This window comes from Periplaneta americana, chromosome 13 (assembly GCF_040183065.1).
Source record: "Periplaneta americana isolate PAMFEO1 chromosome 13, P.americana_PAMFEO1_priV1, whole genome shotgun sequence".
Classification (NCBI taxonomy): Eukaryota; Metazoa; Arthropoda; class Insecta; order Blattodea; family Blattidae; genus Periplaneta; species Periplaneta americana.
This window is the reverse complement of record NC_091129.1, coordinates 33,944,073-33,968,800: the sequence shown is the minus strand read 5'-3', so window position 1 is coordinate 33,968,800 and position 24,728 is coordinate 33,944,073. Positions and strand designations below refer to the sequence as shown.

The following is a 24,728-nucleotide window of genomic DNA, read 5'->3' as shown; positions in this document are numbered from 1 at the left end:
CTGGCATGTAAAAGAACTTCTACAGGTCAAAATTTTGACACACCAGCAACGCTGATATAACCTCTGCAGTTGCGAGCATCGTTAAATAAAACATAATTTATTATTAAATGATTCCATCTTTACTACTGAGGGAAAAGTTATGTTATTTAAAATTGACTGTAAGTGTGCATTTTTAACAATTAGGTAATTTTTTGCGACTCCTTTCATAGTTTGGACATAAAATCTAGAAAAATAAAAAGATTTAATCTATTCCAATAACCTAAAATGAACTTCTTAAAAACCTAAAGATCCAGTCCCTAGTAATGAGAGACAATGAAGGTAGAAAAGGATGTAGCAGAAATTATAAACGAAAAAAAAAAAATTACAATTGTACTGGTATGTAACAAGAATGGAAGATGGAAGAATACTGAAGGAAGTGCTGCAATGGGAACCACAAGGAAGGAATAGGAAAAGAAGACCAACTGAAAAATGGATGGAAGGAGTGAGACGGTGTATGGGGCTAAAAGGATTACAAAATGCTGATGCATTAGATAGGGAACAGCGAAAGAAAAAAAAATTAAATGAACAATGATATTTTATGATTTCCAAGTTTGTTTAGTTGAGGAAAATTACAACATTGTAGAAAATTCTAAATTAAAAAAAATGATAATAAAATAAAATATATGTAAACAAGTGTGTCTACCATTGAAATATTTTATTATGTACAAACACTAATTACTTTATAATTTATTTTCACTAATTTATATCACAGTTTTATTTCTATTTTTAAGTACAGCATGAAACTGGGATTTATGAGAAATGAGACTACTTCTTGAACTGTACACTCGTTGGCATATTTCACAAGTAAATGGTCTTCCAGCATTCTCTCCATGAATATCTTCAATGTGTCTCTGTAATGACCAAATACGTGAAAATGATTTTCTACATATATAGCAGTAAGGCTGCTGTATAGTACCCCCACCACCCATCACTGAAGTATCACTTGTATCTTGAAAAACAGAACAACCCCCTCCTGGTTCCCAAGTATGGCCTTCTACGCCTTGGTGTACATTGTAAACTGCTCGTTTTGACGTGTCTAGTCCTTGTGATGGGGTAAGGGGTCCCCTTCCATCCATCTTTATGTGTACATTCTGCATAGGAGAAGTGAAATCAGCTGCATGCATGGCTGCAACCAAGAGAAAAAGAAAAATTCTGTTGCTAACATTTAAAACCCCATAAAATGGACCACTGTATACGAATTTTACAGATGTCATAATTATTATTCAACTCAGAAACATCTTGACGTGTGACATAAATGTTATAAATCATGAAGGCCATAACTTATATAATTACTGAAAGAATGCTTGTTGTCTGACGGCATTATGAGTGCCAGAAACTTTAAGGAAATAATGAACTGCAAGGCAATACTGAAGTAAACCCATCTTGTTCATTATTTAAATCAATTATGTATTGTGACATTATAAATATCCATTAGAAAATGGAAGATAAATGTACCTGCTCAAAATTAAAATGTTCACGTAATTCAAACTCTGCAGCAAAATTTGTTCTAAACAAATAAGAACATAGGGTGCCATCATGGCAATTTCTAAAGTCACATTAATAAAGTCTAAAAATATAATCCGTTATTTCATTTAATATTGGACAATTTTTATGACATCCCAAAAGAAAACTTCACTTTTGGAACTCTTTACATTAGTTGGAATGCTTATTCTATTACATATTTAAAATGGGTAGATATTAATAGAAATATGAACGATTTCAAGACAATGAAACTGTTAACTGCGTCAAAATTCCTAAACCACCCACTGATCTTATATTAAAATCGGCAACCATTAAACTACTTTTGTACCAAATTACAATAAACTGTTATGTATTACAATTTACAAATTGACGACAATTTAAATGTGTTAAATCAACACACGAAGTTAATACTGCATGTTACTTACATTTCCTCAAAACTTTCTATATAATGAATTTGTCTTTATTTCAATTTTTAAAAGTAGAATAGTACTTAGAACTCATTCATCCGCAAACCGGACATTAAATCTGAATGCACGAAATTTTAATAATTTAAATACAAATCCACTGGGTTAACAGATGATATTAACATTAGAACAGAATGGGAGACAACATGTCCAAGGGTACACTAAGAAGCAAATGTTGGATTCTTGTAGGTTTGTTTACTTTTAGTCTCAAATTACACACCATACCGATCTTTAAATTTAAATAAAAGGCCCAAACCAGGTAAGAGTTTGAACAGTTCTGAACCTGATTCCGAAATTGCCACTATTGATGTGTCACCAATAAATAGAGATTTAAAAACACATAGCAGAAATTTAAGTGATCAGCATAAACTACCTACCAAGAAACAATGATAAGGACTATGCTGCTACTGGGGGGGGGGGGGGGGGTGAAATAATTCCTGAGAGGAAAACACACAATTACCAGAATGTTGGATGGAATGTAAGGACAGGGTTACAGATGCTGAAGGACGCAGATTGTTTCATGAATATTGGTCAATGGTGGACCATGACAAGAGAATTTCGTACATAGCTAGCCTCATAAGAACAAGAGAGAAGACCAATTGTAGGTTACGAGGTGTGGAAATGAGAAAAGAAAGTATCATTTCTCACTCATTCATACATTTTAAATGTGTAGAGAAAACGTGGCTGTATGTAAGGTATGTTTTCTGCAAGTCCTTGGGGAAACAATTCATTTATTGAGCAAGTATTAAAAAAAAAAAAAAAACAGGGAAGTACAACAAGAACAACAGAGTCAGAAAACAGAGGAAAAACTCCTTCTGTAAAAAATTGTCCAATGAAGACAAAGAAAATGCTCGACAACATAACCTTTCTTTCCCTGTATACATAAGTTGCTACTCCAGGAAATTCATACAAAGGAAGTTTTTGCCTTCACACCTAACTACTGTGTGTGTCTCACTTCCCAAGCTGAGAACTCCCAAGTGCTAATAGCCATGCCTCTTAGGTCTGCTCGGATCGTCACGGTAGTTGCTGCGTGCGACACAGTAGCATATTATATGTGCTGAAAACATTATCCTATGTCACCTATGCTATTCCAGGAATCTTTACTGTTTATAATACTGTAGACTCTAATCGTGATTACCACTATTGCTATTATCTCTGATGGTGATGTCCGAAAATGTATACACATTAGGTCATTCTTCGTTCAGTCTGGACAGCTGCTGAATTACAATAGAAGAACGTTTCTCAAAGTATATTGCCAGGGTTCCGTGAGTCCTATATGGTTTTAAATTTTATTTTATACTTAGTGGAGACTATAAAAATATACTGTATAAAAGTTACAAAAATATGAATCAATAATAACATGAAATATCACCAATAATAATAATAATAATAATAATAATTATTATTATTATTATTATTATTATTATTATTATTATTACTATTATCATTATTAAACACCTAAAATGGAAAATAATACTTATCACTTTCATTACTGGATTCTCTGCGTATGTATCCATAAAAACAAAATACCGAAACAGACAAAATGCAGAAGTAGAAAAGAGAGAACTTTCCGCCATAAAACCAGATTGTAGGCTTAAAAGTAAACACATTCGTCCTACTGAACAGAATTATTGAAATACTTTCATTTATCTGTTAATTATTAAATATTAATAAAGTATTAAGCTTACAAGAATTCCGCAGTTACACTTGAGGTTAAAAGGGATTTTGGGGTGGAAAAAGTTTGAGAAACACTACCATAGAGGAAAGAGTTTATGGATGTGTACACATGACAACCGTGATTGTTATTAGATTGATAATCTCTAGTAGAGACAGTGTCTCCCACTGGTATTAGTGTTTAGAATTAATAAGAAGGGCATAATTTATTTTTGCGAGGCAATAGCCTATACATTCGCTTGTTGATGATTGATCTTGCTCCACAGCTAACGGAATAAATGCTGAAAAGGCAGATGTGTTGAACGCAGGTAGTAGTTGTAGGGCCTCCCACTCTCCTTCTCTGCATCTCGCCCCGCAAAGAAACAGCTCAGGAAGAGAGACACAGGCAGTATTTCAACCATGTACAATCATACTGTGAAATTACAGGGAACCCAGTTATTAAAACTGTTTATGAGACAATCTATCATTTAAAAAAGCCAAATGTGAACTTTACCAGAGGAAAATAAAAGTGCTTCAGAATGATTAGAAGAATGTTACCAGCCTTCAGCGCAAGTTTGCAGAACACAAAAAACAAACAGATGAAGCATACAAGACAAAGAAGAGCAACAAGGAAATGGCAAAAACAACTCATCCTATAAAGCAGGCCTGCACAAGGTTTGTGCTCTCCGAGCCGGCTCACAGCTCATGAGTGGAATGCAGATATTAGCTGCGCTCTGTATAAGGGTGGACTGGAAGAAGGGGTGGATCTCGTACAAAATGTACACAAAAGGAAGTACTCTGCCAGGTTAAATAAATCATTATTATTATTATTATTATTATTATTATTATTACGAGTGCTTATGAAATGAATTCCCGTTCAGTGTTTGCAAAACTATCTTGGACTATTATTAATTAATAAAGAAATATTTATTTTACAGAAGTAATAGAAATTCTAGAGCTACTTAAATGTACAATATCATGTTGTTATATTTTTATTTATCAGTACATCAAAACGAGGTTTTATGCTGTTGGCAGCTGAAAGGAACAGTAGCCTACTGATCGTAATGAAACATCAGTTACAGATGTTCGATGTCTGCCTTTATTAAAGTTGATGATAGAAAACAGTTGCTCACAAATATAAATGTTGAGCCAAACATAGCAATCATTTTCACAGCCAGTCTGTGTAGTCGTGGATATTATTGCTAATGTTTAGTCTTGTAAAACTCAACCAGGCTAGTAGTATTATTCAAATGATCTTTAGCCCTTAGGTCACATTGAAGATCAATAAGTTCGAGCTGTAAATAGTTAAATGTTATGTTTCGTCTTTTAGATTCCTCCATACTGTACTGTAGCTGTAGGTAAGCAAGTGAAACAGTTACTGAGAATAGGCCTACACTAGATAACTGAGTGGTCGTTTCCCTCTCCTCTACCTATAGCAAGTCTATGTCATTCTGACGTATCTTCCTCTCCGTTTCGGCGAGCAGTAAACACCACTCTCCCGCTCCAAAGGAGTGTGCGCACTCGTTGCGCGCTGTTTGTCCAGGCCTGCTATAAAGTAATCATATTTGATTTACCAGTATCCCCCCTCTCCAAATTCAACAACTAACGTATCCTTCTACAAATGCCAACTCTGGACATACAATTTGACGACTGTAACACCAAAGAAGTTTTTTGTTATATGTGGCATAAGGGAATAGCTGCGAGATGTGCAAATGAAGTAGCATTTTATCTTTATAAGTTATCTTCCAACTCATGTATGTGATGGCCAAGACAGGTATAACCACATTGTGGCAATGTTCACTACTGCTATGTAAAAATTAGAACACCTGCAAACAATAATCACAAATATATAACATCAGGCCACTCATATCTAGAGTGTGACTATGACCATTCAGTAATTAAACGAAAGAAGAAATGCACAAACCTAAAAATATTCCACCCACAGGATTGGTATCAACTTGTGCATATTGCTTTCTACAAAAAATCCATTTCAAGTCATTGAAATGCAACAAAAGGATTTTTTAGAGTTTCCTACAGTTTTAAAGCAATTACTTGTGGTGAGAAAAGTAAATGAAGAAAAGGACAAAAGCTCTTGTGGAATAGTATAAGCTGGGTAAAATACATGAAAAGTTATGGCATAATCCTCTACAAGAATTCTTATGAAGAAATGGGTGCCTTCCATGAACTGAATTTCAGGCATCGGAGTGTTCCAGCATTTAATGGCAAGTTAAAATGTTGTTATAATGGACGAATTCTATTTTACAGAAGAAAAAGAAAGATCTAGTTGATCTACTATTAGTATAACGATCCATATCCAGTTTCATCTCATAAAGATGAGTAAAGTTCACAATAAGCGAGTAGCTTAACATTAAAGGCAGACAACTGTAGTTTTCATAATATTTTTATCTAGGTGCACTACTTTGTTTTAATGTATGTTTTTGATACTGTTAAATCCTAAATGCACATACTTCTGTCCATTTATTATACAGGTAAATACCACTACTATAAGAATACAGAGTTATCTAAATTTCGATTTCTAGATCAGATGTCCACCTTTGAAACTGCTCATGTACTCAGGATTTTTAATAACACTTTAATACGGAGAGACTTGATATTGTCCACTTATATTTTGTTCAACTTTCATAATAATAATTTTAAAACTAAGTTCAAAGTAATGTGTTACAGTATATGCATTATCACATTATTAATTCTTCCCTATAAATATTACATAAAAAAGTCTTTCTTTCAGTATTTAGTGATGGTGTAATAAAGCTCAAGACAAGAAAAGTCAATATGGAGTCTGGACAAAAAGAGATGACACCTAAAATCAAAACCAACTATTAAATTTTTATTCTGGACATTTCTCACAAATAATTGATAAGTGTTGTAAATGGATGGGCTTTCAAATCACTTGTATGCTCCAATTAAAAAATAAATAGAAAAAGACTCTCCTCAAAAATTATATTTTTGTACTTATCTGGATTTTTCTGGGGATGAGTGATGTCGGTTACTATATTATAATTCACAACACACATCATAATCATTCTCGAACTTAAATAAGTGGATAAACTAATTAATTAATTAATTAATTAATTAAATAAATGAATAAATACGAAATGTTAAGAAATGTACCTATTTAATGTTACGAAAATACAAAATTGAATACACATATTATTTTACCTCCGCCATTAATACCAAAGAATGTAATACACGAGGAAACGTAATTTCTATGTATCTATTTTTAAGGTGACGGTAGCAGATAAAGGAGAAAAATGCGAGAACAAAACTCTTCAAACAAATATATTTATTACTTTATTAAAAGTAGACCATAAATAAAAAACGAATGTATACTTCATGTGTAAATTTTCCAAAATTGGAAGGAAAAATAATAAAACTAATATCTGTAACTTGTAAGATAAAGATATTTTCTCTAGTCTGTCTATACAAATAGTTTGTATCTAGTTCTGATTTCTGGAACACCAATCCACAATAACTTACATTACATACAAGTATAACAGTTCAAAAAGTATACACAACCTAACGATACACAACCTAAACAATTATGGTAATTTACCTAACACATGAATCAGATCTTTCTTAGTACGAAGCACTTTCACGTTTCTGAGATTTCACCAGTATAAATTTACTGATTCACATTAACTGTTCTTACTAACCATATTCACAACAGACCAAACAAACAGTCTGGTAGGACAAATCTCATCACAGAACAAAAATTCAACACTTAATCAGCCAACACTAACATTAATATGCTAGCATTTTCATTTATAGATGTTTAACTTGAATATCTGTTATCATCATTGCTGTACATTAAAAAAATTTAAAGAGGTGTTATATCAAGAGAAAAGTGATAAACCTGACAAATAATACTGCAATTCGTGAATATTCCTGAGAATATAAGCCTGTTGTTCCAAGTATTGTCAATATTTGACGTAGTTTGTAGTTACAATGTAAAAAAGGTTTTGATTCATCTGTAAATGAATTATGTGGATGGGATTATGTGGAAGACTGCTTGCTACAGTAATGTTATCAGCTTCATGTCCATGGAAACAAAAGGTTGATTATAACGTATGAAAAACATCCTGTTGCATCAAGCAATACTTAATACACAATATAAAATTATTATTTCATATAACTAAAACACAATGCTAGCAACTGTCATTTCAACTCTGCATGAAAACTTCCACACAGAGTATCCTACAATTACATCTTGTATCACACACGTCAGTCTCGTTCAGCAAGAGAGTTGAGCCTACACACAAATAATGTTCCCTAAACTTTCAGCACCCTTCATTGATCTTTTATCATTTACTTTTTCATATACGATAGTGAAGATAAAACATTGTGATACCATGATAGCAACTACAACATTTTAATGGATGCAATGAAATGAAAAAGTATATAAAAGTTGTTTTCAACATGCCACACACTACAAATAGTCAATAACATGAAAAATGCACTATTCATATAAGCTCAAATAACCCACTTCAAATGCTAGACACTGTTCTACATAATGTATCCCTGGTAGAGGGGTGGGAGAAAATTAAAATATAGTAAACATTTTGGAAGTGTGTATATAACTTCAAGTTCAAGGGGATACATACAGCAACTGGGGACAAAAAGAATATTATTTTATTATAGCTGAGACAATCTTCTTCGTTAAAGTGCGAGACTTTAATAAATATGCAGTATTTTCAGAATTATGTCTTAAAACATACACAATAAAATCCTAGTTTTACATTTCCGCAATTTAATTTTTTGATCATTTACACAATTTTCTACAGTCCCTGTAATCTACCAATGTTTACAAAGCATTCTTTACCCTTCATTTAAAACAACAAAATTTCAATTTTATCACAATTTACACAAATCTCAAGTTTCAGTCAATGCAACTCACAGAATAAAGTGATAATAAACTACATACAATGCACAATTTATGTAACCAATGCTATTACTTGTGATAATGTGACATACACGTACTTAGTGGTTCCTAAGAAACCTTAAAAAACAGAATTTCTATTTTCTAATATTTGCTCAACCACTGACACTGACAAGTGCTGTAGGCTATAATGCTGAATGGATCCTAGAATACAGAAAGTAAACTACCTGCAAATATCAACATGTTATGAAGAGAGTCATATCTTTACTGTAAGATTAAATTATTTTTCCATGCTCACAGCTGTATATAATTTATTGTGTCTCATTTTATTGTTCAGTTTTATTTTTTAATTTTGCATGAAATTATTTATTGTAATAATTGCAATTTTTATTTCATAAGTTATGCGAATTATTGTGTTAATGATTAATTGTGCACCGTGAGAAAAAAACACGTCTTGCTATAGAGCCATTACGTCATAACTTGAAAAGGAAAAGGAATTGGCTGGGTCACTGGCTGAGAAGAAACTGCCTACTGAAAGATGCACTGGAGGGGATGATGAATGGGAGAAGATATCAGGGCAGAAGAAGATATCAGATGATAGACAACATTAAGATATATGGACCATATGAAGAGACAAAGAGGAAGGCAGAAAATAGGAAAGATTGGAGAAAGCTGGTTTGCAGTGAAAGACATGCCCTTGGGCAGAACACTGAATGAATGGACTTCAAAATTGGAGATAGGATATAAATGTCTGTATATCCCAATTGAAATTCAAGTACATGTTTTAATTCTACATGATAAAATTCTACTTATAGTCGTATTCACGACAAGGAATTAGATGTGCCTACAAAATAAGTAATTCTAAATAGCCACTTTTGTATTTATAGAAGGAAAACAATGCCAAACGTAACAGTAATCTCGACCTGAAAGTAAACTTGTCTCTGCATGCTCTAAGAACCTAAGCTATCAAGGAAGTGTAAATTCATGTCTGAGAACAGGAAATATAACATTTAAAAATATTTTGGCTAGTTAAGAGCATAAATTTACAAAGGCACTACAAGACTGTATCAAATTAGGCCTATAAATAGTGTACAAACAAGTTAATAAATCTTGGGCTTAAATAATGGACATTACTTCGAAATGGATAAAATGAAATTGAGGGGTTGCGAAACACAATTATGTCTGCTTTGGGTGTCAATGCCAAAATAATAAATAACAAAGAAACATGATGATGGTTTTGCTGTCCGTGATAAATGAAGAAAACAGCTAAATCACAGAACATTAGGTCCAACTATTAAATACAGAAATTATTTTCTTCTTACTTAAGACAGATTGAATAATCAATACTTTTTTAATGCAACCCAAATTTCACATTTATCTCAATTATTGATGAATAATGAGAGTGACGATGATGTGTACATATTTTAGAGCTAAAATGTTTTCCACAATATACAAAAAATTACAATTAAATCCAATTTCATAATAAAATTTTAAGTAATTTCATACCTTACCAATACATGAATGTCAATAAAACAATGCTATATCTCCATAAAGATTGTCAAGAATTAGTTATTTAAAGTTTATAATGTATACGAAATATTGAAACATTTTCTCATGATAACTTAGATATTTTGTTCTGGCAACTGTTTTATGGCAAAATAAAGGCAGGTTGACAATTTCAATATTCATGTTTTCAATCATTTAACATAATATTTCTCCCAATTTCTAGCATTCAGAATACCTACTGAAAAATCGTTACTGAAAAAGAAATGTGTACTGAAGGCAGCATCTATGTCCATCATACTGAGAGGGATATAGTCATACAGATCAATAATTGCACCTATATTTGAAATCAACACAATGAACATGTACAACCTCAAATTCTTGCGCACTCGTACTAGTGTCAATTTCAGTATAAACTAAAACAATAAAAATGTAAAAGTTGAAGAGAAGGCCATCGTTATTTAAATACAAATAATTTTATGTTAACAAATACAGGAGTATCAATGTCCATCATAAGAAAAGGGAGACATTTTTAGGAAATCTTGGACTGAATTCATATTTGCATACACTCACAGTACAGAAACCAATTACTATGAAGAAAAGAAATTTTCTCTCAAATCACAACAATCACATTATCACAATAATTTCTCGAATAAACTTCGAATTGGAATATCTACTGGAGAGGATAGACGTGATAAGATTTATTACGAATTTAATTTGTTTCACTTTTCAATTATTTCTGTTAATGATATACTTTCTTCAAATTGCATTTTGACATTGTTCTTAATCAGAATTGATAAGGAGGCAGTTCTGAAACTCCTACTAGGGACAATTATATTGTATTTTATGGGAATGTGAAGTTTATGAAAGTAAGCTAATTCAATTTAAGTATAAACAGCCATTACTCTAAAAAAATTTCTATTCGAAACTAATAATTCTAGCAAGTCGGAGATTCAATTAAAATAACGCACATTCCTAAACACATTTTGTAAGATTAACTGCTTCTGTACAAATTCACAATGTATTTATGAGGCATTTACAACTAGTGGTCATTAATTTTTTAATAAAAAGAGGGCCTTTACATAATTAGTCATCTGGCTGGAGATGGTAAAGTATAAGGATAAAATCAAAATTACAATCAATTCTGAATGTAAGAAATAATTTTTTTGAAGAGATGATTCTTCTTTTAATAAGAAATGTTACATTTTGCCACCTTATACTACACAATAACAAAATCAGGAAGAAAATCGTTAGATTTTGTTTGAATTATATTGCCAGTGTGTATTTTGATTTCAAATAAAGAAATGCCCGTTATCTTTTAACTAAATTCATATTTCATAGGCATCACTTCTAAATAAATTTACTCATAGAGACTGAATATCAATCAAATCAATCAAATAGTTTAGGAAAAATTGTTGCACACATATATAGATAGATGGAATCCCCAAAATCCACTTCTGGTATAAGACATGCTGGAAACTTACATTTCCATGTAAATCCCGAAATAAATTTGCAACATCACAATACATTCTGTTTATACTTCGTACAATGATAAAATATAAACAAAATTAAGCAACTTCCTAAGAATGCATTGACAATATTCTTTATGTTACTTATGTGATATAAAAAAAAAACATCTTGTGGAAGGTGTATTATTGTAACCGTCATTTTGAATTTATACATACATAATAAGTGATAAAGATTTGTTAAATTCTTAAAGTTGTTTTATGACGAGTAAGTATTACACAAATAACAGATAATAAATATACCTTCATTGAACTTAAGAATTTAAGACTAACAATTCAATATCAATGCTGTTTTCTTACAAGCTGAAGCTGTATGTATCACCCTTAAAGAAAACCTATGGATTTAACAGGTAACTTAGTTAAGCACCTGTTAAATATGTGAACTCTTTTAAGAATTCTTTTAATTAATTAGTTTCGAATTGTTAGTTTTTTATGTCCTACAAAATATGTTCTTGTTAAGTTACTTTGGCAATGTGAAAAAATTAAATTGGTGCGCTTTATTAAAATACTACAATGATATGACTATAAATAAACTATACTTGTTAAACTATGCTTTTGTTTGTGCATTCTACATAGAAAACCATCTATCGTATATGAGAAAGTGTGTCCAATATACTTGCACTGCTTATTTACAATGCATTCAATATTTGTGAGATCATTACATACAATATTATAATATTATATTTTCAATACTGTTTGTACAATTTTGCAGCCAAAATTGTATTATTTTTGGCTGCCTTAAATAAAGTGTTAATGGTTGTGTTGCCATATTTTATTCAGCCTAAAAACCATATTGTGCAGCTAATTTAAAATACATGGAAACCATATGAAATAAATAGTGATATTAGCAATTCGGGAGTACCGGTAAGAATGCATTTAGTTTATGACATTTTATCCCACACCATTGTAGTTCTTGGATGATGATTAAGAAAGAGTCAGTCATGTATATTCATATCATAGAAATGTAAATTAATGAAATATTGCTTTCATATAACTATGACACAACAAGTAATATATTCTATTTTCTAATTTTCGTTGCATTTTACTGAATTTCTTACTATTATTTTATTTAGCAACAACATTTGTTACTAATCTTTTATTTAGTATCAACATATTCAGAATATAAGGTGATTTGTGTCTTACTTTATGTTAATATACCTTATGACATTTAATTTCAGGAACCAAAAGATTGATGTTTTCATCCTCATTAACTCATTTAGAAGATACCTTAGCACATGTACTGGGTTTTTGTTGGAAGGGAGAATTACTAAGAATTGCCCATCATAATAAAATCCGCTCAATGATTGCCAATGAACTTCACAGGGCTGATAGGCACGAGGTGTACAAGGAAATTGGGTGCCTTTCTGCTGACAGATCAATTCGAAGAGCAGATATCATTGTTATAGACCGAAAAAAAATTGTGGACTCAGTCTAGATCCCACAGTCCATTTTGAGAAGAGTGAGAAACAACCTAGAGAAGACTGCGAAGAAAAACGAGCACTTTATCTGTCATGCTGGAGTGATCTGGGGACCAAATATAACTGCAAGACATGGGACATTATAGGAAATATAATAATAGAGAAAAGCGCACAATGTGCATAATAGTTCAGTGTTCATTTTCGCTGTTGCAAAACTTTGTTAAGGATTCTAGATTGTTGGTGCAGTCTAGTGCATGGTAATTTCCACAGTCTTTCCCACACAATGAGCACACGCATTCTGTACTTCGTTCAAGCAAAGTTAAAAAGGATAATCTTATAGCCTTGGCAAATATAGACTCTAAAAGTAAAATTGTGCCTGTAGCGGATGTTTTTTAACATTTCTGTTGGAGCAAGGCTATCTGTCATATGTAGGAGGCCATATAAGCAACTTAATAATTGCAAATAGAGAGATTGAGAATGAATTTGTCGACACTCTCAAACGCACTTACATTACACGGTACGAGATGGATGAAACTGTCATTGATGACTATTCTGATTTATTTGTAGAACTGTTTTCTTCTACTGAAAAAGATCGTACAATGTTTGAATCTGTTTTGAGTGATGTACAAGAGAAACTAAAACACTTATTGTCTGATGAAATGTTATCAAACATTGGCAAACTAAACCATGCAGTATTGCAACAAATTCTTTTTCTTCCACTATATAAAAGAAATTTTGTGTGTAGTAGTGAAATTAAGGCTCCATCGAAAACAAAACCAGGTATAATTATGTATAAAGAGAGATGTGGAATCATTATTGAAGTGAAATATGCTGAAACGAAAAGTGATTCTAGAAACACTGCCGATAGAGGTCATAGGAATTATGATTGGGACTAGAGGCACAATCCCACGAGAGTCCTTAGAAGTATTCCGGAAATTGAAAATTCCTTATAGCACTCTGAAGATGATATCCTCCACTGCATTGAAGTCATGGTTTTCATAATTAATCATCATTTAAATTCGTTATAAAATGTAATTTGTGTTGTAGTCTAAACTGTCTGTTGTATTTCCAATAAATTTTTCAATGATAGCCTACCTAACTAGGGTTTCTTACTTACTTACTGGCATTTAAGGAATCCGGAGGTTCATTGCCACCCTCACATAAGCCTGCTATTGGTCCCTATCCTGAGCAAGATTAATCCAGTCTCTACAATCATATCCCACTTCCCTCAAATCCATTTTAATATTATCTTCCCATCTACATCTCGGTCTCTCCAAAGGTCTTTTTCCCTCTGGCCTCCCAACTAACATTCTAGGGTTTCTATTTAAAAAAAAAAAATCGAATGTAAATTAAATTTTCATTCTGAATTGATTAGAAATTAAACCCTGGTTGAAATGGCTATCAAGTATTTATCCGTAAAAAAAAAAAAACAGTATAGATGTCGAGCACAACCAAAGCAAGCAATCTAGAAGTGTGACAAGTGAAACTCCACTACAGAAATTAAGATGTGTATTGTTTCTTTACATGAATGTAAACTTATAATGTAAAGAAAACACGTAAACTGATAATATAAAGAAAACAATCAATTGGAATTACCCGTCTTTAAGCTATTTGTCTCTACGATGTACCCACCAAAGAAGTTATTTATGGCAGAAGCTAGAAGCAGCACAGAGAGAGTAAGAAATTACCGTCATCAAAATACACGAGTATTCTATCAGAACTGAAATGTGTTAAAAATATTAAATTTTACACAAAACTAATGAATAAAAAAAAGCACCGACATATTTTGTTCCAAATAGCATTCTCTTCCTCTCTCTAGCATTGAGATACTCGATTTCATTACATATGTATATACATACATATACACATTCATTAGAAACTCGAACCATTCTGCAGATTATCCACTATCAAAAGAAGGAAGCATTTTTTAGGTGGTAGTAATAGTTTGCATTGCTCTTTTCTATGAGCAGTGTAACTTCGCTGAATAGATAACTTTCGTTGTTTCTCTGTTAAGTTTAAATAAACACTTTCACCCCTTTTGGATTACAAAAATTTCACTTGCTCAAATATTTCCAAGCATCAGGAAGCCTAGAGTAGACATAAATAGAAAATTAGTTGCAGTAAATAGTAATTGTCTTTCTAAAGCTTCTTAAATGGCACCAGATAGATTTAAGTTGGTTAAAATTGATAATATGGATTATCCGTTTTTTCCTGTCTATTAAAATGCATTATGAGGCAGTATTGTAGAAACATAAAAAAATTTGCTCGTGTTGTATAATTATAAAACTTAACTATTTCCTTGGAAGGAAACTTTCTTTCACATTGGGATCAACATGAAATGATGGCCTTTATGCACAAATTACAATCCTTATAGTTATGATGAAACAAACAGGTATCATAATAAACTTCGTCTTCATTATCATATTCTTTATACGTACATAGAAGAAACACGATCTAGGAAAACATTTCTGAATCAAACTCTGTATACACAAATGTATGAAAAAGTTGCACTAGTGTATATTTCTTCTACAACAACAGTGCCAAGAAAATCCCCCCCCCCTCTCTCTCTCTGGGTGTCTATGAATTATCTTCCCAAACTTTGTAGAGTTTTAGAAGACTTTAAGCTAACAAGTTTGGCAAATACTGTACAAGTCGGAAGTGCATCCTTATGAAGTTACAGAAGTAAGTTCAAATTAAATAAAGCAGTGCTGTTGTATGGTTTCTTGTACTGCATTAGGAAACCAGTTATAATCGTTATGCCACAGTGTTTAGTGTAGCATACCAAGCTTTGTGAGTCATTTGTGTTTGTATGGTAGAATGAAGTGGTACATTCACTTCGTGTACAGAGCTGCTTAAGTAACAATAGGAAAGCTCTAAGAATTTATCATGAACTTCATCCTGACCGTGCATGTCCGGATCATAAAACATGACTCAACACACAAAAGTACTATCCATTTCTAAGGCATGTGTTGCCAGAACTACTGAAAGATGTGCCCTTTGCAGTCAGAAATGATATGTCGTTTCTTCATGATGGAGCTCCACCTCATTTTTTTCAGCTGGTACGAAATCATCTGGATTATTGTTGGACTGAACGAGGTGAACCTGTACTGTGGCCTCCTAGGTCGCCGGATCTCATGCTGATAGATTTCTTCTTTTGAGGCTACATGAAAACCCTCATTTATGAAACACATTGATTTTGAAAGGATTCTCGACAGAATTACTGCAGCAGCTGAGGATATTAGGAATATTACACACAATATTAGCATCTTAGAGCACATGACAGAAGTCTCGTCTTTGTGTCGAGATTTCTGGTTGTAATTTTGAACATTTAATGCAACTGTGTGAATTGAAACACAAGTAATAAACATTCTTTCTAACACATGTTTCCTTATGTATTCTTTAATTTCGTAAGAATGCGCTTCCTGTTTATAAAGCATCGTAAAATAACCTATTAAAACAAACAAAAACAAAAAAAAAAAAAAAAAAAAAAAAAGAATGCGCTTCCAACTTACACAGTATTTTACAAAACTTGTTTAGTTCAAATTCTCTAAAATTCTACAGTTTCGGGAGCTATTCATAGACATCCTATATATGCTGCATTTCATAATTGCCATTCCCGTGTTTTAGGAACTCACATTCACTTTAATATACAACAGAAGTAGCATCACTACATAGCAAAACAACCTATGAGCCATGTTTCTAGAGTTAGGGTGAATAAAAGAAATTTAAGACTTCCGCCGACGGATGCTGCCATGTCTAGAATACTTTCCAACAATAACCACGTGATCTTCTTATGCCCTATTCTTGCGAAGAACGAATGTAAATAACAAATTAAAATTATATGTTCACCAGTAGTTATGCTGGCTTCTAATGTTCCTAACACATGCAAGAAATTATATGATCATGTATCAAAGTCAACTAGTGTATTTCCGTGATTCATCATAAAACATATCATCAGCAGATTCACAATGACAGCACAATATCAGCTATTAAGCCTGATACTATAATCTACAATTTAGATAAAAAAATCATTCTAATCACTTGTACCATACAATGACAATTCATTCTCAAAGGAGTTAAGTTAAATGTGACATAACAGGACAGAAACTGACCCAATAAATTGGACCTCTTAGCTAAATGCCATGTAAGCTATGACAAAAACTTAAAATTACCATATTAAGAAATATATATGGGAAAGAAACAGTGTGCTATTTAGAATGGACTCTATATTTTATTTATTATTTATTTATTCTGGTGTAGTTAAGGTCATCAGGCCTCTTCCATCACGCCTTCTGTTGGAGAAGAAATCTAGACTCTCCATATCTGCTTGTATGGAAGTTGGATGTGAATGAGTCTTCCAATACATAAATAACAAATCATACTTGTAGAGAAAACCAGAAGAGAATGAAGGTTTTGACAGTTTTTTTTTTCTTTTGGAATGATGGTAATTCCTTGCTACTGAAGGTAGATAATGAAATACTGCAATGTATATAGACAGCAAAATTGAAGTGACTCATTTAACCACAATGGAAAGGTTCTTAATAGCAACAGAATATGAAGTGTTAGACTTATGTAAAAGATATACAAAAGTACTTGAAGGAAATAGTGATAATACATTTTCTGTGTCCAGAATGATATGATAAAATAAAATAATGGAATGTGAAGAACTTCAATTAATTTAAAATTTATTATAAACCTTTATATTCAATTTCAATGTCAGGAAATGAAAAAAAGATCGAGACAACTATTCCAATTTTTAGACGAAAAATTGCACTTTTTGACATAATTTAAGTCAACGATCAGAGAAGGTATTACTACACAGAATGCTAATGAACTACCCAAACCTCATAATGGAGCATAAGCAATTTTGCATAAAGCTAAAATCACGAGCAAACAAATAATGTAAATATCCTCGAAAGTTTTAATTTTATTTTTGTTGCATAAAATATTTCTGATGTAAAGAATAGCAGTAATGTAATCTAGAAAATAATTATGTTTTGCATAAGCTTCAAACTGAAATGTGTTTCAAAATTTCAATTTTATTTGCATACCAAATTAAATTATAGACCTATATCATTTTTAAAGGTTTAAAAAATTAAGAACTTTGAGAAGTTAATAAAATCAAAGATACAACAAGAAAATTTGATCATAATTTGTTTAGTTTCTATGGCAGAAATGAAATTTCTAGAACAGTGAAGAAATTATAAAGACAAACTAAACAAGGAAAATATAAGACAAAATTAAAACTACTGAACATATCCTGTGCCAATGTACATAAAATATAGAGTAAAAGACTTGCATTTTCTTCTATATAACTCCAGATTTTCCATCAATTAAAACCTATAAACAAAATTAATCAACTTTAATTCTGCGGCCAGCTTTCAGCCAAAATTGATGAATATAACCACTTCTAAGCAAGCTATGGATGTATGACGAAGCACATTTTTACCTGAGTAGCTTTGTTATCAAACAACATTTTCGCTACTGGTCCATAGAAAATTTTCAAAACTACATTAGCGACCTTGACAGTCAGAAAGTAACAGTGTGGCGTGAAGTCTTTCCACAAAGGATTATTGGTCCCTATTTTTATGAAGGTGAGGATGGCCCAACTACTGATTGCTACTCGGTATGTTCAAATGCTTGAGACTTTTTTCACCCTGGAACTTTGAGATTTTCCTTGAGGCAAGATGGTACCACATCACATACCAGTTCTACGTCTATGGCAGCTGTTATGTTAGCTCTTTACAAATCATACCATCTGTAAGTATGAGGACATTGCTTAGCCTCTGAGTACTTTCTCTGGGGATTTCTGAAGAACAAGAAAAATTCACGTCATCCACAAAATCCTGAAGAACTGAAAGACGGGATTCGAAGAGGAAGTAATGCTATTCCAGCTGAAATGCTACAACATTCATTTGATAAACGGACTGGCTGAATGTCACTGCAGAAATGAGACCATTTGCGAGACATAATTTAAAATACATGTAACATAAAATTGCATACTATTGACTCAATTTCCTATTTTTGTTAATTTCTCTATTTAATAATATCCAGTTGAAGATCTCTACTAATAAGATTTGAATCTGACTGGGGAACTGGCCACTCGGTGATGCCAGATTTACGCAGATAGCACGACAATGGTCCGCAGTCTGAGCCATATGGATGTCTAGTGGGAGTTCACATGTTCATAGTCTTCTGTGTAGACTGTGTATAGTTTGGAGTTTGCTGTGTGTAGTGAGTTTCTGTTTTAGTTTTAGTGTTAGTGTTAATGGCATTTACAATCAAACAGAGTGTTTCTCAGCAGAGGCGGGAAGCACGTTGCAGGAAGAGAAGCCGCTGAAAGAGACTACTTCGACCCTTAGCTGAATACACCCTTTTTGATCACAAAAGAAATGAAGAAATTAGACAAACATTTAAAGTAGAAAACATTTGCAACAAAATTATAACATACAGAACAAATTGGTTTCAACATAAAAAAAAATGCCCCACACAAGATCTCAAACAAAGTACTTATTACAAAGGCAAGGCAGATGATCCAGAGGACGCCCCAAGATCCATTCGAAGGACCAATCTATGCTTCAGATTTCTGAAGACAGAACAGACTAACCAGTTTAACCTATGAAGAAATTGAAATGATGATGATGATGATGATGATGATGATAATTTATATTTATTTTTCCCACAAACTTCAAGTATTTACATATAAATATAACCTTTTCCCAAGCACACCCATTAAAAATTCACATATAAATATGAAAAATGATGTTCCACTTGAAGAAACATGATACCTATTCAATAAAATGCGTGATTATAAAGATAAATTGTACAATAAATGAGGCATTATAGAGCATATGTTATAACAGTTGCAGTAACTAATGGTAATAGAAATTGGAATGTAAAAAATCGAGTTAAGTGTTACAAGATGTGGGGGGGAAGGAAGAAGAGAATTTTCTTACAGCTTTTTCATAAGAAATGGACATCTCGTTTTTAGAAAAGTGAAATATCCACAAAATCTGCATCAAAATGGCTTTCATCTATTTCAATTCACAGAGATTTGAACCAGAGTTTTCGGAATGGAACCTAAAGATTTGGTTTCATGGTATGCGAGATGTGATACTGACCTCATTAATTCACTTTCAATTTCTCGTACTGATTGATATAAAAAGTTGAAGTATTTTCAAGTAAACATACTGAATCAGGTAAAGTAAAATACACATTTAGGAACACTCAAAAGTGACTTTTGTACAATGCAAAACAAATAATGTACAAAAAACCAGAAGTAAATAGAGTATTTAACTGTGAAAAGCAAGTTACATCTTAACAACTCATGGTGAAAACATGCAGCCACTCAACTTAGTGCTATAAATGTTACTACCGTATTTAACAGTTGATAAGAACTGGAATGACCATGATTAGCAGAATAATGCACTTTAATATTTTTAAGGTGTGTTTGCAAGAAAAAATAAACAATTCTTGTAAGTTTTTACTGACGCATCTTAGAATTAATCACCCAATATGATATGTTACAGTATACTGTTACTTAATAAGAGTTGCAATTGCCCTGTATAAGAACTTGCTCCAGTTCCCATTGAGAAATGGAGGAAATATTCCCAGATGGTATATTTCATTCCTTTAGGGAGTGTGCACTATTTCTGTATACTTTGTCTTTTAGAGTTCCCCACAAATAAAAGTCACATTGGGTGTGGTCAGCGAATGAAGGGGGCCAATGAGATGACTTACAATCTTACATGCAGGGCTGTTACTGTTATCTGTGGTTGCGACTCCCACCACACGTGTTTCATTCATGCACAATGCATTTTCATTCAGTAACCTGCATATATTGTGGGTGTGATGAAGTTAATACACACTAAGTGACAGTGAATAAGCAGAAAGTACAGAAAGTACTGCACAATATTGTATTAATACTTTCGCACAATTAATTTCAACTTTATACTAAATCTATATTTTTCTGAATGTATAATAGCACCATATATTTCCTCATTACACACCTCCACCTACCAGTCACTGGCCAACTCGTCAGTTCCTAGCAGTACTGATAATTCTATCCTTGAATATTCCATGAAGTTTGTCCATGGAATAATGGAAGTAATTATTTTCCCAGGTGCTATTTTTCAGTTATTCCAGGGAATGTGAAATGCCTGTCCACAGAATAGACATAAGTGCTGTCACAGAATCCTGTTTGAGAGGGAGTTCCCCCCCCCCCTTATACAACAGGATTTTGCGACAGTACTTGCAACTGACTATTCTATGGATGAACATTCCATATTCCCCAGTTAACTGAAAAATAGCAAAATCATCACTCAACTTCTCAACACGGACTGCAACAAGTGATATGTCGCGTCTTGGACAGAGGTGACAAATGTTTGGAACAAGGATACAATTTCAATATCTTCTTTTTAATTTGGGAAAGTAAAAGATGTTTAAGTGCTTATATTTACTAATATTTTACATTAATAGTTTGTTGTGTGTCGAATTACCGATACTGTGCTGCACATCATCAACAAACTCTCTGCATGATCAAAGTATGCAAGTGTCTCAGTCAAGAGCCAAGCTGCCACACTCCTGTTTCTCTAGTCGTTTAACACCTTATAGTGAGAGGTAATCAATTAAGTTAACAATAAATTTATCTTGACTAGAATACACAGAAGTTCTCGAAATGTCTAGAATAATATCAAGAATTCTAAATTTACCTATTTTTTTTTAATGAGCAAATACGTACAGGCCTAAGTAGAGCAATTTACACTTCAGACTCTCAAAGGTATAAAATGTAACATAGGATTTAAGGATTTTCCAAGACTGCATTAAATATCTTTAGTCGAACTGAAGTAATAAAATATATGTAGGCCTACTTTCTTTAGCACTATACTGCAATATATTTTATTTTATATTCTTGTATATATACTAATCCATATACTCAACATATCCAGGACTGTTGTGTGAAAAACATCGAGGCACATTAAAGAAAGAGCAAAATGAGACAGACTGTGTGGAAAACCATTGACACTAAGTTTCCATAGTACCGCAAGTGACATCATATTACAAGAAAGTGGAATAACTTTATCCATATAGGGTTCCACAAAGTTGGTCACACACTTCGGTCTCCTGGGTTGATTTCCAGCTTATGGAGTGCACACTGAGCAATTTCGATGGTATTTGAGTGAAGGGAGTTAAGTCATAAAAATTAGTTTTGATATAAATGAAAATTAAATCTCGAACTCTTATTGCAAATAATTTTCTACATAACTAAAAACACATCAAATGTAGTATTATTTTGTTTTTTTGCACACCTGTATGTAGAATTTAACTTGTGTATTCACCTAGAAAACAAAACTCCAGTTGCACAAAAAATGACTTAACCATCTTTACTCAAACATCATCGATTTGTACTTCTTTGTCTACATCCTTATTTAGGAAGAAAAAGAACGTAGAGTTTTTCACGTTAAAGAGTAAGTAAAGCTTTTCCTATTACAGGCTATGGAGGCCCACATGGTAACAAAAGTTAAGACTGTCACCTTTGTAATGTTGCCAATCCCACATATTTGCCTCCTTTATTCTCTAGAACAGCAGTTTCCAAACTTTTTCAGCCACGGATCCCGTTTTGAAGTAAAAGTTTCTTGTGGAGCCCCAAGAAATGTTTACATGTACACCCAAAGTTAATGTGAAGAATGTGCCTGTTTCTTGCGACAAAGTTTGTCAAAGTCCTGTGCCACAGAAATCAGTTGAAGATGCATATTGTCTTCTGCATCCAAACGAGCTCGATATTTTGTTTTTGTAGCCGTGTACTTCGAAAAGGCCGTTTCACACAGGCACGTAGTACCAAAAGGCAGTAAGAGCAATTTAGCTTTTGAACTTAATATCGAAAGATCCTCCTCTAACGGAGCCCAGTCCGGGAAGTGGTTTGCTTTTAAATCATGCCTGATAATGGCTGTCCGGAACCATGTCCATAAGGACCTTATATTCTGCCGAAGTGTGGGCTGTTGGTTTTGACTTCAGTGAAAATGGATCTACAATCCACTCATATTTCTTTCGAATCAATTCCCGAGTGTTCCTTGGAAAGTATGAATTCATATTTTGAAGCAAATTGACAAAGTGTTCTTTTATTATTGCTATGAATGAGTCATTCACTGTTATATTATTTTCTTCTATAACAAAATGGCTTCCGGAAGGGCAGATCATGCTGTGATGGATATTTTACAATGCAAATTTCGATTGAGAAGCATCGAGAATTTAATATAGAAACACATTTGGCATTTATTGATTTTATAAAAGCATTTGATAAAGTGAACAGAAGTTTATTATTCGAAATTTTGACAAAGGATCAGATCCCAAAGCAGATTATATATAATATTTATAACCTTTATAAATCATACCTTATTGCAGTAAAAATAAAAGAAAAAAATAACTCATAGGACGGAAATAAACTCAGGAGTCAGACAAGGTTGTGGTCTCTCTCCTTTGTTTTTTAACGTTTATATGAATGCCATTGTGAAAGATTTTAGAGAAACAAAACACAGATATATCACTATTAATAGAAATTTAAAATTGGATGTAGGCCTAATAACGTTTGCAGATGGTCTTGTTTTACTAGCAACATTAGAAGATGATTTGCAATAGTCAGTACATAATTTAAATTTAATAGTTCAAAAAATATTCAATGGAAATATCCATTAACAGAACAAAAATAATGGCCTTTTGTGGTAAATACCCAATACCAAGCAAAATTTGTTTAAATAACACAATTTTGGAAAGAGTTCATGAGTTAATTATTTAGGATATAAACTTTCTTTTGTTGAAAATTTGGATTTATCAGAGAAAATTGTAAAATTCAACAAATCAATGGGCATCATTAATAGAGTTTCAAAACCTTCATTAGTACAAAAATCAACTCGTACTTGTGTTTATCAAATAATAGCTCGACCAGTCTTATTTTATGAGGTGAAGCATGGACTATAAGGACAAATGATGAAAGCAGACTAACAGCTTGCGAGATGAGATTCATGCGCCAAACACTAAATGGGATCAAAAGAAAAATGAAAATATCCTTCAAGAACTTAATATGTCATCAATACTGGACTATACCTCCAGCTATCAGTTAAACTGGAAGGAACACGACTCAAGAATGGTTTCATCCAGGATCCCTAAGGCAATAATAAAGTATTGTCCAAATGGGAAACGGTCACTTGGTCGACCTATGAAAAGATGGCAAGAAAATCGCTTTTTCAGGCAGTAACAGTTCTTTTGGGACTAGTACTTGATAGGATGATGATTATGATGATTATTTTCTTCTATAACGTTTGAATTAATTAAACATGTCAGATCCTTATTCTTGATGCTTTCCATGTAGAATGCTATATTTTTCTTCAGCGTGGAAATTTTGTCATTAGCATCGAATATAGAAAGTCTTTCGTTTCCCTTATATTAATGTGCTGAATTCGTTCATTTTTTAAAAAATGTCTGCCAAGTAACATAATTTGCACAACCATGCCTGATCATTCAAATAATCTGCTAGCAAATTGTTTTGGTGAACAAATTTCCGTTCGAAGTTCAAGTAAACGGGACAAGCTTTACCACGCGACAACCATCGCACTTCACTGCAAAGGTTGTGCCTTAAGAAAGTTGGTAATTTTGACGGCATTGTCTAGTACCTGTTTTAATAACACTGGCATTTTTTTTCCATTGCAAGGGCATGTCGGTGTAGTACACAGTGTTTATGTTTGCAGTTTTT

At 32.6% G+C, this 24,728-nt stretch overlaps 1 protein-coding gene across 17 annotated transcripts in view; it reads right to left on the bottom strand.

The window, feature by feature from the left end:
* The window catches only part of br (broad-complex core protein), a 263,269-nt gene that overhangs the window by 176,345 nt on the left and 62,196 nt on the right, over positions 1 to 24,728 (bottom strand). For 3 of the 17 annotated variants that reach the window (XM_069843006.1, XM_069843008.1, XM_069843007.1), the window contains exon 6: positions 587 to 1,165. The exons of 11 other annotated variants lie outside the window; for them this stretch is intronic. In XM_069843006.1, the coding sequence (XP_069699107.1) occupies positions 741 to 1,165 (425 nt within the window). In that variant the 3' untranslated portion in view covers positions 587 to 740. Of the gene's footprint in view, positions 1 to 586; positions 1,166 to 24,728 lie in introns of those variants that run through there. 3 more of the 17 variants (XM_069843005.1, XM_069843003.1, XM_069843004.1) reach the window with 2 other exon arrangements.